Source organism: Salvia splendens, chromosome 10 (genome assembly GCF_004379255.2).
Source record: "Salvia splendens isolate huo1 chromosome 10, SspV2, whole genome shotgun sequence".
NCBI lineage: Eukaryota > Viridiplantae > Streptophyta > Magnoliopsida > Lamiales > Lamiaceae > Salvia > Salvia splendens.
In genome coordinates, this window is record NC_056041.1 from 7,172,275 (window position 1) to 7,188,480 (window position 16,206).

General features: G+C 43.6%; 1 protein-coding gene and 1 non-coding gene across 2 annotated transcripts; both read left to right on the forward strand.

Moving 5' to 3' along the window:
- The first annotated feature begins 11,931 nt into the window (after positions 1–11,931).
- LOC121750965 (zinc finger protein 511-like) lies at positions 11,932–14,929 on the forward strand. Its single transcript, XM_042145664.1, has 4 exons — positions 11,932–12,155; positions 13,108–13,172; positions 13,863–14,061; positions 14,270–14,929. Exons 1-4 carry the CDS (start codon positions 12,024–12,026, stop codon positions 14,636–14,638), a joined length of 765 nt encoding a protein of 254 aa, XP_042001598.1. The 5' UTR covers positions 11,932–12,023; the 3' UTR covers positions 14,639–14,929.
- A 334-nt stretch (positions 14,930–15,263) lies between these two features.
- TRNAL-AAG lies at positions 15,264–15,344 on the forward strand. Its single transcript has one exon. It is a non-coding gene; the product is annotated as a tRNA-Leu (tRNA).
- The last annotated feature ends 862 nt before the right edge of the window (positions 15,345–16,206 follow it).

Here is a 16,206-nt window from a genome sequence, read left to right on the forward strand (position 1 = left end):
GAAAAATGTCTTCTTCTTCTTCTTCGGAGTCGGGTAGCGGTAGGAGAGGCGGTAAGGGGTCTTCTGGCCGGAAAGAGTCCGGGGAGAAGACCGTAGAGTATTTCCATAGTATTTTGAGTAAGGATACTGTGATATCCCTACCCGAAAAATACTTTTTTCCTGGGGGGAAGGCGGTGGTACCTGACGGTGATCATAGGGCTGACTCCCCGCCGGAGGGTTACGCCACCGTGTACGAGGCCTGCTTAGAATGCGGGCTTCGTTTCCCCCTCCCCTCTGCCTTTATAGATTTACTAGATTTTTTTCAGCTTCCTTTAGGCCAGGTGACTCCGAACTCTTGGAGGCACTTGTCGGCCTTCGCTGCCGAACTCCGTAAGTTAGGAAGGGATTTGTCTTTGAAGGCGATCCTTAAATTCTTTCAATTTAAGAGGAAGGGGTCTTGGTTTTACTTGATCCCTGTACAGCCCTTTAGGGCCTTTTGTAAAACGAAGTGGCCGAAGTGGCAAAACCGCTTCTTCTACTATGATAGGACCGCGGCTCCTAGTTTTCCCTGGAGAGGGCCGAAGTCCGTTATCCGTCATCCTCGGCCTGAACCGTTGGACGAGCTCGATGGCGAGCTCAACAAGATTCCCATAGTTAGGAAACAATACACGGAGTCTGAGCTCGTCAAGGGCGACGTCGTGTTCGACATCTCGTCTTCGGACGAAGAGGCCGAGGGTGAGGATTTCTCTTTATCTTTATGCTCTACTGCTTTAACGAAGAAAATCTGACTTTGTTGTTTTTTTTTTTTTGTTTTTTGACAGTGAACTTGCTGAATAAGGCTATCCGAAAGTCCTCCGAGCTTGTGGAGCCGGAGAGGCAGAGAGCCCCTCGCTCGGCGTCTGAAGCCGAGAAGAATCCGAAGAGGCAAAAAACCTCTTCTTCGGATCCGAAAGAGCCGGAGCCGTGTTCGGCTAAAGGGAAGGGGAAATTTCATGAGTCCCCAAGAGTGCCGGGGAAAGACCTGGTCATCTCCGAGGTGGTTGCAGACATCCCGGAACACGTCCCTGAGCCTTTTCAATGGCCGACGAATTTTGTGGAGGTAAGCTTTCTGACTTGGCTTCTTTTCCACATTTTTTGATGGCCATTCTGTTGAGTTTTTTCCTTGTTCATCTTCAGAGAGCCAAGCTCGTCTCCGTGGAGCTCTCCAAAGCATCCCACGACTACGAGGAGATGCAGAAGAAGTTGCATCTTGCTCGTAGTCTGGCCGAACAGGCTGAGGCCAAATTTGAGAGGGCCCGAGCTGCTAGGATCTCGGCTCAGGATGAAGCCCGGTTAGCCAAAAACCAGCTCATCATCCTGCAAGAGCAGACGAAGCACCGGGAGGCTCAGAAGGAGGCTGCCGCCGTGGCTGCCCAGGGGGAGGCTCTCCGTGTTTACACGGAGAAACTCTTTTTGAGCGGCCAGTTCTCGGCCTTTGTCGGTAGTCTGGTAAGGCTAATTACCGATAAGGGCGAGCAGGGGGCCGACGTCGTGCTGCCTCTGTACAGCCGAGAGATAGCAGCTCGGCTTCAGAATCTGCCGCTCCTTGAGGAGCTCGCTTCATCCTCGGTCCTGCTTTCTGCAGACCGAGTCCGGAGTTGTCGAGCTGATCGGGACGAGAACCTGGAGGCTATCTTTGCCTCCGTGGGACCCATTTCACCCGCTTCGACTTACAACGGAGAGGGTGAGGCCGAGCCGCTGGAGCAGGAGGCCGAAGTCGAGCGGGCCGGGCATCCGGAGAAGGAAGCCGATCAGGAGGCGGAGGCGAGGCCGGCAGGATGCGAGGCCGAGGCTGAGGTAGCTCAGGAGAAAGAAGCTGAACCAGACCGAGGAGCCGGAGACGAAGCTGGCGGAGTATGATTTCGTCTCCCTTCTCTTAGTCTAGTTTCTTCCTTGTAAAATGGCCTTGAAGCCCTCCTAGTGTAAAAAATTTTCCTTGTGAATGAAAAATTCTCTACACTTGTCTTCGTATAGCTTTTCGTACTCGCCTTTATTCCTGTTGTATTTTACTATCTGCTCGGTACAGCTGCCGAACTAATATAGCTGCTTTGTACTCAAGGAGATGGAGATACTTCACTGGAAACGGCTGTACTCTTCGGCTTTAGACGAAGCTGAGAAAAGAGCTATAGCCGATCAGACGAAGAATGACGAGCTTCTGGCTCGTTTAGTGAAGCTGGAGGCCGATAATAAGGACTTAGCGTCCGATAAGAAGGATCTGGAGGCCGAGCTGAATACGACCATTGCTGAGAGGACTGCGTACGAGGATTACATCCGTGTGCGCGGGGGAGTGACCATATCAGATGTTCAGAGTCGAGTTGACGAACTGTGGGAGGAATATCATGTACTCCGGAGGAACAATGCGCTGGAGAGCTCGGCTTGCCAACAAGTTGTGAAATCATTACGGCGCTGGGCTTCTCGGTACGACATCATTCTTTCCCGGCGTCCCTCAATCGAGAGATTCCTTAGGCATTTCCCGCCAACAGATGCTCGCACTCCAGATCAAGCCTCTGGTTCCCTTGTTCAAAATCCTACTCCAAGTCAACAACGAACTCCGGAACAGCCGGAAACGTCAAGACGAGAACGGGCTCAGGAGCAACCGGAATCGTCAAGACAGGGACGGACTGAAATTCGCCGAGGAGTTGTGACTATGAGCGAGCAAGATCAGCAGATGCTTATTGCAGAGACTCTTCATCGCCGAGGGGTTAGAGCTTCTGGGGCTCGCGGAAGAGGTGTTGGGTCGAGGATAGCATCTCGTCGACCTGCTTATTCTTCATCTGCTCGGAACAACCGAACTCGGCTTCCAGAGGATTTTGCAGATAGGTGGCTTAACTTTAGCAACCGAGGACAGTAGAATAGTCCTTTGTAATGGCGTAATGCCTTCTCGTAGGGGAGCTGAATTGTCAGCCGAACGAGATTTAATAAATGAAATTTTTTCCTTTCGCTTTTATCACTGCTTACTTACAGCTCTGCGAAACAATTTCATCGTGCTCGTCATCGGTCTTATGAAGTGAGCTTCTTTGATCGGACTCGTATTTGGACTTTGAAGTAAGCTTCTTTGACCGGACTCGTCTTTGATCTTATGAAGGAAACTTCTTTGACCGGACTTGGTTTGTGTTCTAATTTGGCGATTTTTGTCGCCGGGATCGAACTTTCCCTTGTCCTAATTCGGCGAGTTTTATCGCGTGGATCGGACTTTCCCAGTTAACCGAAGTGGTCTTATGCAGTAAACCTCTTTGACTAGACATGGTTGTCCTCGGTCTTATGAGGTAAACTTCTTTGACCGAACTTGGTCGTCCTAATTCGGCGAGGTTTATCGCGTGGATCGGACTTTCCCTTATTGCAGTTCGTTTCAGACGAAGTGCTTATTTCTTAAGCCGAATTGTGGTCTTGTATCTTCCTGAGAAGCTTGGACTCACAATCGTTGGCTTATTGCAGTTCGTTTCAGACGAAGTGCTTGTTAAGCTGAATTGTGGTCTTGTATCCTCCTTGGAAGCTTGGACTCACAGTCGTTGGCTTGTTGCAGTTCGTTTCAGACGGACTGCTTGTTAAGCTGAATTGTGGTCTTGTATCCTCCTTAGAAGCTTGGACTCACAATAGTCTTTAATAATCGATCTAAAAAGGGGATCAGTCTTTAAAGAACGATATACCTTGGTACCATTTGTAAGAGACGACAAGCACATAGAGACAAAACACATAGAGAAAAAATGAAAAAGATGAAAGAAAAAAAACTTTAAACTTTTTTTTAAAAAACGACAAGTAAAAGGTACAAGTAAGAAACAAACAAATAAAAACATATACCCCTATGACCGAACTAGACACGAGACGGACTGACCGGACTTTTGTCTCTTACAAGTGGAACTTCTTGAGGTTGGAGACGTGCCATGTTCGGGGTACTTGTTCTCCTGACATGTGAGTCAATTTATAAGACCCTTTGCCGAGGACTTCTGACACCCGATATGGACCCTCCCATGTGGGTTCGAGTTTGCCCAGCTTTTCTGCTCGGCTTACTTCGTTGTTTCTCAAGACGAGATCTCCCACTTGAAATTAAAGCTTTTTCACCCTTTGGTTATAATACCGGGCTACTTGCTCCTTATACTTGGCTGCTTTTATGCACGCCAATTCTCTTCTTTCTTCGGCGAGATCTAGTTCTGCTCTCAGTCCGTCGTCATTCATTTCTGAGGAGAAATTTAGAGTTCGGGGACTGGGTACGCCGATCTCCACCGGAATTACGGCTTCAGTGCCGTACACCAGACTATACGGAGTTTCACCGTTGGAGGTTTTGGGTGTAGTTCGGTAAGACCATAGGACTTGAGGGAGATTTTCTACCCATTGTCCTTTGGCTTGTTCTAACCGAGCTTTTAACCCTTTCACCAGAATCCGGTTCGTTACTTCCGTTTGTCCGTTTGCTTGGGGATGGGAGACCGAAGTGAACCGCTGTTGAATGTTCAGCTCTTGGCACCAATTCTTGAACGTCTTGTCGGTGAACTGAGTCCCATTATCCGAGATGAGGATGTGGGGTATGCCAAATCGGCACACTATGTTCTTCCAGACGAAGTCCAATGCCTTTGAGCTCGTTATCGTAGCTAATGGTTTAGCCTCCACCCACTTCGTGAAGTAGTCCACGGCAACGATAAGGAATTTCATTTGCCGAGGAGCTTGAGGAAGTGGTCCCACTATGTCTATGCCCCATTGCATGAAAGGCCAAGGGCTTTGCATAGTGTATAGATCGGTCTGCGGCATCCTTGGGACATTTGCATGAATTTGGCACTTCGTACACTTCTTGACGAGCTGCACTGCCTCTTGTACCATGGTTGGCCAATAATATCCCCATCTCAGAACTTTTTTAGCTAAAGCTCTGGCTCCGATGTGGCTACCGCACGATCCTTCATGAACTTCTCTGAGGATGTAGTCCGTCTCTTCTGGTCCTACGCACCGCAATAACGGCTGGAGGTAAGACTTTCTAAAGAGGACTCCTTCATGAAGTTCGTACCGAAGTGCTCGGCACGTGATCTTCCGAGCTTCTCTCTTATCCTCGGGCAATTGTCCTTGATCCAGATACTGCAAGATCGGCGTCATCCAGTTCGGCGAGCTGGATACTGAATGTACCTCGGCTTCATCAATGCTTCGATGCATTAATTCTTCCGCCTTTGAGCTCGGATCTGAGGCCAACTTACTTAAGGTATCTGCTCGGCTATTTTCCGCTCTGGGAATGCGGATTATCCGAAAATAGGAGAAACTTCGGCTGATGCTTTGCGCTTTGTCCAAATACTTCTTCATTCTCTCGTCGCGAGCTTCACTTGTACCCAACATGTGATTTACTATGACTTGTGAATCACAATGGACTTTGAGAGATTTGACGAGCAGACTTTGCGCTAACTGGAGTCCGGCCAGGAGGGCTTCGTACTCGGCTTCATTATTAGTAGTGGGGAATAGGAACCGAAGTGAGTAGGTTACCTCGTGTCCGTCGGGAGCGACAAGTAAAATACCAGCTCCACTTCCCATCTTGTTTGAAGCTCCATCTACGAATCCGCTCCAGCAGTCCGGCGGCTCTACTTCGGATTCCAAGGGCTGTGCTAGTTCGGCATTGGCAGAATTCTTCTGTTCGGCAATAACAGGAATTGCTTGATCGAACTTTGCTTCTGCAAGAAAATCTGCCAAGGCTTGTCCCTTGATGGCTTTCCGAGGTAGATATTCAATTGTGTGCTCTCCCAACTCTATAGCCCACTTGGCGATTCTGCCTGATGCTTCTGGTTTGGTCAACACTTGCCGAAGTGGCAGATCAGTTAAGACGCATACCTTGTGAGCATAGAAGTATGGCCGCAGTCTCCTTGCTGCATTTACTAATGCCAGAGCAATCTTTTCCAGAGGTTGATACCTGGTTTCTGGACCTCTTAATGCTCGGCTTGTAAAATAGATGGGAAGCTGCTTTAGGCCTTCTTCTCGTACAAGCACCGCGCTGATAGTTTGATCCGATGCCGCTAAGTATAAGAATATTACTTCGGCTTCGGTTGGAGCAGAGAGAATAGGAAGCTCGGCTAGATAACTTTTGAGCTCGTCAAAGGCCTTTTTCTGCTCGGCTCCCCACTCGAACTTTGGTGCCTTTTTCAACACCTTGAAGAACGGCAGTTGCTTTTCGGCTGCTTGGGAAAGGAATCGATTCAGTGCGGCTAGACATCCGGTTAGCCTTTGCACGTCATGTATGGACTTCGGCATTGCCATGTTCTGAACGACTTGAACTTTTGAGGGGTTTGCCTTGAGTCCGTCCTTTGAAACCCAACAACCCAGAAACTTTCCCGAATCTACCAAAAAGGTACACTTTTGGGGATTAAGTTTGAGGTTGGCTTTCTTGAGCACGTTGAGAGTGGACTTGAGGTTGTGCTCGTACTCCGAAGTGCTTTTGCTTTTGACGACTATATCGTCAACATACACTTCGACCTCCTTTCCAATCAGGTGCCGAAAAAGCTTGTCTACCATCCTTTGATAAGTGGCTCCGGCATTCTTTAAACCGAATGGCATCTTTTTATAAGCGAAAATGCCGAAATCAGTAATGAATGCCGTTTTTGAAGCGTCAATCTCATCCATTAAAACTTGATGGTATCCTTTGTACAGATCAAGAAAACAAAAAATTTCAAAGCCTATCAAAGCTTCTACTTTTTTATCTATGTTCGGAAGGGGATAGCAATCTTTGGGACAGTGCTTATTTAGATCGGTGAAATCTATGCACATCCGCCATCCTCCTTCCTTTTTCTTGATCATGACAGGATTGGCCACCCACGAAGGATACTTCACTTCGAATAACACATCCGCCTTCAATAATTGACGGACTTCGTCATGGATGACTTGACTTCGTTCTGCCGCAAAGAGTCTTTGCTTCTGTTTTATCGGCCGGACCGAAGGATCAATATTTAACCGATGAGTGATTACCTCGGGGGGCACTCCGGTCATGTCCAACGGAGACCATGCAAAGACGTCTTTATACTCCTCGAGGAGCTGGATGGTTTTTTCCCGAAGTAGAGGCGTTCCCGCGAAGCCGATCTTAACCGTTCTGGATGGATCGTCTTCGTACAGCTGAACTGTCATCGAATTCGGCTCCGGTATGACTTCGGTCATTTCCTCTGACTCCGGCTGCTGTGATTGCTATGCTTGGTGGTGCCGATCTGATTGCTCGGCACTTTTAAGCGCAATCTGCAGACACTCTTTTGCTCTCTTTTGATCACCTCGGATGACCGCTATCCCACCTTTAGTGGGAATCTTGATGGTGAGGTGATAAGTAGAGCAAACGGCCCGAACTGTGTTGAGCCAGTCTCTTCCCAGGATGACGTTGTACGGGGACCGAGCTTTCACCACGAAAAACTCAATCATCGTACTGGAGCTAGTAGGCGCTTTCCCCACCGTGATCGGAAGGCTGATAATACCTTCAGGGCGGGTGTCCTCCTGGGCGAAGCTCTTCAGGGGAAGCGGAGCCGGACTGAGCCGAGCTGGGTCCACTTCTAGTTTGTCGAAGCACTCTTTAAAAAGAATGCTGACTGACGCTCCTGTATCCACAAACACCCTGTGGATCAGTTTGTTTGCCACTCCGGCTTGGATGACAATGGCGTCTTGGTGAGGAGAGATGGCCGGGACGGGATCAGCATCCGAGAACGTAATCACTTCGTCCTGCTTCAGCCTTTTATGCGTTGGCTCCTCTCGATTGGAGCCTCTGCGCTCTGACTTCAGGGACGACTTGGTCTTCCCGGCAGGGAGAGCGTCAATAGTCTGGATTACTCCATCATATTGCGGCTCGTCATCGTCTTCGGGATCCGGCTGCCTTTTCGGATCCTGAGGAGCGCAGTTCGCACCTCTCTGCTTCTTATTCTTCTTTGACTGCTTGCTTTGGTATTTTTTCAATGTCCCTGCCTTCACAAGAACATCGATACCTGCAGCCAAGTTTCTGCACTCCTCAGTATCGTGACCGTGGTCTTGATGGTAGGAGCAGTAGTTATCCTGGGGTCGGCGCGCGGCTGATTTCGTCATCCGCTTTGGCTTTTCGAACAGGTCAGAGTGCAGTTCGAAAATTTCCGCTCTCGGCTTGTTCAGCGGTACGAACTGAGCGGGCGGCTTCTCGGGATTGAGACGGGGTCCCAATCTGTCTTGCACCGGAGCCCTTTGAATTCTTTCAAATGGAGTCCGGCGAGGATGCCCCTGATCGCTATGATCGGGCTTCCTTCTGTCTCCTCGGGACGATGAGCTGTCTAACGACCGTTTGCGACGGTCTGCCTCATCGGCCCGGGAGTACTGGTCCGCAATGTCCCACATTTCCTGAGCTGTCTGCGGACCGCACTCAACGAGCTTCCTGTAGAGAGCTCCGGGCAGGATTCCATTTTGGAATGCCGAGATGACAAGCAGATCGTTGAGATCGTCTACTTGCAGGCATTCCTTGTGGAATCTTGTCATAAAGTCGCTGATTTTTTCGTCGCGACCTTGACGAATGGAAAGCAGCTGAGCCGAAGTGATTCGGACTTCCGCTTTCTGAAAGAACCTCCTATGGAATGCATCCATTAGATCTCGGTAAGATCTAATGCTGCCTTGGGGGAGGCTATCGAACCACCTTCTTGCGTTCCCGATGAGCAGCTCGGGAAACAGCTTGCACATGTGGACCTCGTTGAGACCCTGGTTCGCCATGTTATATTGATAGCGTCCCAAGAAATCATGAGGATCCACGAGTCCGTCATAGGTTATCGACGGAGTTCGGTAGTTCTGTGGTAGGGGAGTTCGGGTAATATCGTCCGAGAACGGAGTCCTCAATGCTCCGTACATGGCGAACCCGACATTTCTTCGGTATGGAGGAGATGGAGTTCTCCTGTGATTCCGGTACCGAGGATTCTTTCTCCTGGAAGACATGACACTACTGCGGTAGTGACTGTCTCGTATGGAGGGAGAGGGAGAATCCGCCGTTTTCGTCTCCGGCTGCTTTTGGCTTTTTTGCAGGAAGGTTAAGAATTCCTCCTGCTTTTCAGCCAAAAACAGCTTGACAGCCTCGTTCAAATCGGGCTGCTGGGAAGACTCGGTGTGACGGCTTTTGGAGCGGCTAGTTCCTTCACCGTGAGAACAGGAGGTAGTCTCCCGAGGCTGTTTCCCAGAGCTGCGGGCTGGACTAGCTTCCTCCTGGTTATCGCGAACGGTGTTACGGGTGTTACGTGATCTGGTACGCATTTTTGGGGTGGAAAAGGGTCAAAAATTCGTTTTTATCACAAATTTTGTTCTCTGTTTCCCACAGACGGCGCCAGTGATGAATCCGCGAATTTCTGATGTTAGTAAATGCTGGTAGAGAATAAAGACTACGACACAAAGAATTTACGTGGTTCGATTTACTGAAGTAAATCTACGTCCACGGGAAGAAGGGAGGGCAAGATTGTATTGCTTGATCTGGGATTACAGCTTACAACACAGACTTGCTATATGATATTTTATCTCTAGAGAGCTTAACCCCCGTCTATCAGATCTAAGTTCTATTTATATATTGAACTAAGATCGTGGCTTGCATCACCACCCTAAGTCGTGGATGTCGTGTAGGTCATGGCCTAAGATCGTGGATGTAGCGTAGGTCATGGCCTACGATCGTGGCCTGAGTTGACACCACGTGGTAGTGGGTGTGTTGGAAGTTGTGGAAATCCTGTATGGGTCCACTAACTCCTTGTTCGGTCGAATACTGAGACCGAACTGCTTTGGTTGCCGATCTGAGAGTAGAGCTTGATGCCGACCTGAGAGCAGAGCTTGATTGGTTGGCTTTTACCGAGCTGTAGGCTGAGGCCGAACTCTTTGGTAATGCCGAACTCATACTCTTCCTTGGGCTTTGGGCTGATGGGCCGTCATTGCTGTTGGGCTTGTTTAGTACGCACCCCATCAACAGAATTTATCAGAAATTAATTACCAAAAGTGTGAATACTTCTTTAAATGCTCTATATATATTATAACACGAACATATTGTAAGATATTGACTAATTATAAACATACTTAAATCAATATTAAGATGGATAATAATGCGTAAATTACATTATCCAGGCCATTTAATTGGTCAGAAAATATAGATAGTTTTGTAAAAAAAATGGATTTATTACCAACGAGTTTTAGCGCAATAGGCAGCACGGAGTTGTGGTGGCCTTGGGGTCACAGGTTTAAACCCCACCACCTGCTCGGAGACTTTCTGCCTTAATCTGTAAACCCGGTCGAGCAGGATTAGCTTGCCTTAATCCGCAAACCCGGTCGAGCAGGATTAGTCAGATTCCGCCAAATACGGATTCGATGCACCTATGATAAAAAAAATGGATATATTAATTATTGTTCTTAGGGAATAGGGACTAGTCAACTTCGTAAGAATATAGTTTTGCTCCTCATAAATTGAAGCGATAACCATCTAATGATATTTATTCAGCCAAAACGATTCGTAGTTAAAAATATTGCTCATGGGGACTGGTCTTTGATGTTTGTTGAGAAATCAATCACAATTGAAATTATTAGTTTGAGTTTGACATTTGATATAATTATATAGATCAATAAATCAAACTTCACTCTAATGCATATTGTAAAATTGTAATTTTATAAAACGAAATAGCTTACCATTTCCTTGAATTCTTATTTTTTTCAATTATGTGTCTCCACACGAAATATGAAAGTAATCTCCAAAAAAAATTACTAAAGTTTGGATATAAGTTTTCTTCACCAAAATGGAAAAGGTGTCTATGTTTTTGCAAAGTATTGTTGCAGTTGCACCCTCAATCAAAAGAACAGATTGTTTCTTTTACTTAAGCATTACGTATGCTTATATTTTTAGCAAACGATTAGTGGTGATTCACAGACAATGTAATGACGACTAAACTAATCCCTCTTTAAAAAATTGTAATGACCAATTAAACTATGCTGTCGACTGTGTAATGACAAACGTATTAAATGTATGTATACACAAAGATCATTGTCCCAACTCTCAAACCTGATATAAACGATTGTCGTGTCAATTAATGGCATTTTTATAAGGCGCTGAGAACCTAACATAACATCAATTTGCATGCGCCTAATTCAATTTAGTTATCACCAATTATTTTTATATATCCAATATTATATCCTTGTAGTCACAAAATCACAGTATGGATATTCATCCATCACATTAATTGAACAGTTCGTCATAAATTTGTACCTACATTTTCTGTTAAGCAATGTACATAAAATTGTGGTAAGATGCATATCTAGTGTATGGATTTTAACCCAATATGTAATATTAATTCAAATTTTGAAACACTACAATAATGTTTCCATCTCCAACCTTTACAAAATAAATTAGATTCCTCTACTTCTTTCGACCACTCAAAACCAAAGAATATTACACAAAAATGTGTCCATAATGATATTTGTGGGGCCAAATTTTGTGAATAAATTAGGTCATGATTTTGAGTGGCCGGAAAGAATTTAGGGTGCCTAATTTGCCAGGAGAGAAATAGAGATGGTTAAAGCGTGTGAAGAGTAAAGTGAATTACAAATTAAGTCACTATTCGTGCCTTATTTGATAATTTACATTCAAAATAAATATGAGTCGCTCAATTGACATATATAATGACTCGAAGTTGTTACTAATTTTCAGATTGCTTATCTATTTTTTATAGCAACGATTGATTATCTTTAACTCATTTACATTAAGATGTGGCGGAGGTGTGATCATGGTAGTGATGATCTTTATTTCTGAAATACTCAAAAAATGAACCTAGTCAATCTCTATGGGTCGCTCGGTCCGAGAAAAAACACGAAAATAGATTGTTTCGCTCATATATTATGTATTAACATTTGTTAGCTTCGGCCCATTAAACAGCGTAACATATTAACATATAGCTTCGGCCCAATAATCACTCATATACTATATCTTATAAATCCAATACCAAAATTACTCTCAAAACAGAGAAAAAATAAGAAAAAGAAACTGAACTATTCTGCTCAAAGAGGAGAGACCGTCGAATTTCAAATTCAAGAGAGGGGGAGAAATGGCTATGGAAGTGGAAGTGAGTGGAACAGGCTTGAATTTCCCCTTTCTGCAGCCTCTACGACGGCGTTTTGGACCGGACGCCCTCTTCTTCGAGGCTGGCAACATAGAAAGACAACTCCTCGCTAAACAGGTAACGGATTAATTAATATAGTCATCAATCTAGAGTTTATTGGAGTAATTGAGTTGAGAGTGGTTATTTACTTTTGAATTTTGCTTTCACTAGCTGTTTATTTGATGAATATTGATGATATTGACAAGTTTATGATTACTTATAATTATGTGTCACGGGGATACAATTTCGGCGAGCTTTCTGCAGCTGCTATTGTTTGAATTGCGAATAATGATTTTAGTTTGGTAATTACTGATTACATGACAATCATGTTTTGATAAAAGCCTTTAGCTAATTGATCCACCTGATGTTCTTTTGTGCATAATGCAGATATAGTTAGAATTAGGTATTATGTAATGTCAGACTTATCTATAAGTTTAATCAGTAAACTTGAATCTGAAATTATTGTTGTATTTAACACTTTCATTGCGGAGAACTAAATTCTGGAGAAAACAGTAAAGTAGTAGTAGTAGTCTAGTAGACCAGGATATATGAAGCCTTCTGAAAAAATGATTTCCTTTGGCTTTGAGTTACATAAGAAAAGAGATTGTTCCAAATTTTAAGTCAAGTGATTGTGAGATTGTCAGTATGGAAATTATTGTTCTGGTTCAAGTCATTAAATGGAAACTAGAGAAGTTGTGCTTGTCTAGAGGTGGTTGCTGGGTAAATGAGAAAGAAAAGCTTCGTTATGTGTCACTATGTCATCTGGATCTACTCTTTCCATTCTCATCTTCAATAGAAACTTTAGGGAGTATGTCTTTATTCAGTTTGGCATAAAATAGAGATTTATATGCTTTGTGGGAAATCATTTCTCTACGGTTACACACAGCTTCTAGTACCTTATTTGAGTGAATTGCTCAGCAGTATTGTGATTTCCTCTTGTATGGCACCATTTTCTTGTCATTTTTATATGCTTCATTTATTGCATTGTGTGTAACTACATTTCAATCATCATAAAACTATTGTTGTGTAGGTTACATTAGATATAACAGATGAAGAGAAGCAGCAGATACAAAGCATGGAAGAGTGGGGAAGCAGGTACAACAATCTACTTGGTGGTCTAGTGGTTACGGTTTTTCAGAATTTAGTAATCAATATCCTAATGTAAGAAAAGAGATTAATGGACTGGGACTTGCGTTGTTTTGTTTTCAATTGAGAAGCAGCAGATGACAGTCAAATTGAATGTTACGTGAAGCCCCATTCACATTTAAGTGGAAAATCTTGCTTTGTATGCTTAAAATAGTTATCATGCATGGATACATTTATTTCCCAGGCACTTTTGGTTTGTCACTAGTGCTGATAATGGCGTATAACATAGACCTGAAGTTTTAACAGAAACAAAGTTAATGATTTTATTTTGACTTGGGTACCAATTCTTTGACCATATGTTGTTTGCCGTCTAAACTGAATATTCTGTCATCTTTGCACTGTTAAGTGGATGATCTTGTTACTATTGTGCCTTAATCATGATTCATGAGTGTGTGCATTTGTTTCCTAGGCATTGATTGTTTGTCTCAATGGTGATATTTTCGTATGACATCGCCTTACAGTTTGAACAGAAACCATCTGACAGAACTTTATTGGAGTATTACTTAGGCGCTGAATCATTGTGCATCTTCTGTTTGCTGTTTATATTCATGTGACTATTCTAACGCACGATCTTTGTTGTCTATCTTAGTTCTCAAAATTATCTGATGCATATTGTATCTTTAAAATCTTTTTGATCAGTGAAGTGTACTGTCCTATTGTTGGTTGTGGAGCCCACCTCCAGTCTTTGGAGGACTTTGAGGATCACTATACTGCTAGGCACATGGCATCTTGTTCTGTCTGCTCACAAGTGTATCCAACATCGCATTTACTCAGTATACATGTTTCTGAGGCCCATGATTCATTTTTCCAGGCAAAAGTTGCTCGTGGATATGCCATGGTAAATTCTTGCACTCCATTCTTTACTGAGTCAGCATGCTAGTGCTAATTATTCTGAAAATTTGCGATATTACAGTTTCTAGGCGTTAAGGGTTGCATGTATCTTTCGCAACTACTAGTATTTGTTAGTGGCCTCTATTATCGCATGAGTAATTCTACGCTATCCTTCGATATTTCTTGTTAATATTCTATGTAATTATATGATATAGTATGAATGCCTTGTCGAAGGCTGTGATGCGAAGCTGAAGAGCTATAAGAACCGACAGCAACATCTGGTTGACAAGCATAAATTTCCTTCTTCATTTGAATTCTTCAAGAAGTCGAGGCCATCAAAGAAACAGAGGCAAAAAACCCAGCGTAAACAAGCAATGCACAAAACAGAGGATGCGTCAACTGCAATGCAGGTGGATCAAGAAAACATTGACAGCCTTGTTTCTGCTGTTTCAAGACTAAGCACTTCAGAGTCTCCTTCATCGATCAGTTTTGGCCGTCGCCACACGCGAGGTGTCACATTCGTCCCTCGAGCCGTTCAAAAAGAGAAGAGACCAGGCCAGTCATCAGAACAACCAAAAAGATAGCATGATTACTCTGAAGATTTAATAACACATGTTCCGCGTTGCGGTTCTTTGATTTGAAGTGGCGATATATTAGTCAAATCAAATAAAAGTAACACAGACAACGTCATCCAACGGGCGCGTGCCTCATCCAATCTTCCAGAGATCTCGATGTACAATTCTGCGTAATGCTGCTTATTTTGCTGTAGATCTTGTGCTGTTCTTTAACAGTTTGGCAATTGACGGTGTTGTATTGAACTATATGCCAATGTACTACATAATCATCAATTTTTTAAGTTATTCCTGATTCACATCCTTTTTGTGATGACTTTTCCATTTTCAAGCCATTCTCCAAAACCTTATTTTTGTTAATTGCATTTATATTTTGTCTTCACGATATGCTTCAGATTTGATATTTGGCATCTCAGATTAAACCACGCCGGTACTCGGTGGGGTAGATACTAACATGCAACTCGCTTTATTACTGCAAACAAAGATATGGTTAATGAGGTAGAGACTTCTCATGATTTCAGCTCAATATCTGTCAAGAATATGATTGTGAAACGCTCTTGTTGGGTTAAAAATCGAAACTGAGAGTATATAAATTGACTATCCGGTATATAATTTAATGAACTGAAAGAGAACATAAGTTGAGATGGCCGAGTTGGTCTAAGGCGCCAGATTAAGGTTCTGGTCCGAAAGGGCGTGGGTTCAAATCCCACTCTCAACATAACTTCTTTTACTCTTCTCTCTCCCAGCCATATACACATTGACACAACACAATGTAATAAAAATTTAATGTATGGACCGGAAAGTCGTGTGCTCTCGAAAAGTATATTTATGTTTCATTCTTTTGAGGAAACTCGACAAGTTTGTTTTATCACAATTTTGTTAAAAGAAATGTGATTTGTTACAACTTTTCCATATCTCCCAAGATGTCAATATGTTGCGATAATTATTCATAGTCAACCCCGTCCTATTAAATAATCTCATAGCTTAATCCTAGATTATATCTTACTACCATTTTATCTATGAAACCGAACACCGCATATGTAATTTAATGTATTGACCGGAAAGTCTTGGTTCATTGGTGTGCTCTCGAAAAGTATATTTATGTTTCATTCTTTTGAGGAAACTCACAAGTTTGTTTTATCACAGTTTTTTTAAAAGAAAGCTGATTTGTTATAACTTTTCCATATCTCACAAGATGTCAATATGTTGTGATAATTAGTCATACTTAACCCCCTCCAGCCTCCTACTAAATAATCTCATAGCTTAATCCTAGATTATATTTTACTACCATTTTATCTATGAAACCGAACACCGCATATGCAATTTATTTTTAATAGCAGCCTCGCGACTAATTATGTAATTTATTGTATGGACTGGAATTAATGGTGGTGCCTTGGAAAAGCATTTTTTGTGTTTCATACTTTTGAGGGAACATGGCAAGTGTTTTTTTTTGTTAGTTTTGTTAACAGAAAGCTGGTTTATTACTCCTATAATTTTCCATCTCTTATTACGGAAGTTGTCTATCTTTTGGATGTACCAATGTCTGCTTTTCTAAATTGACATTATACTAGTTTTGGTCA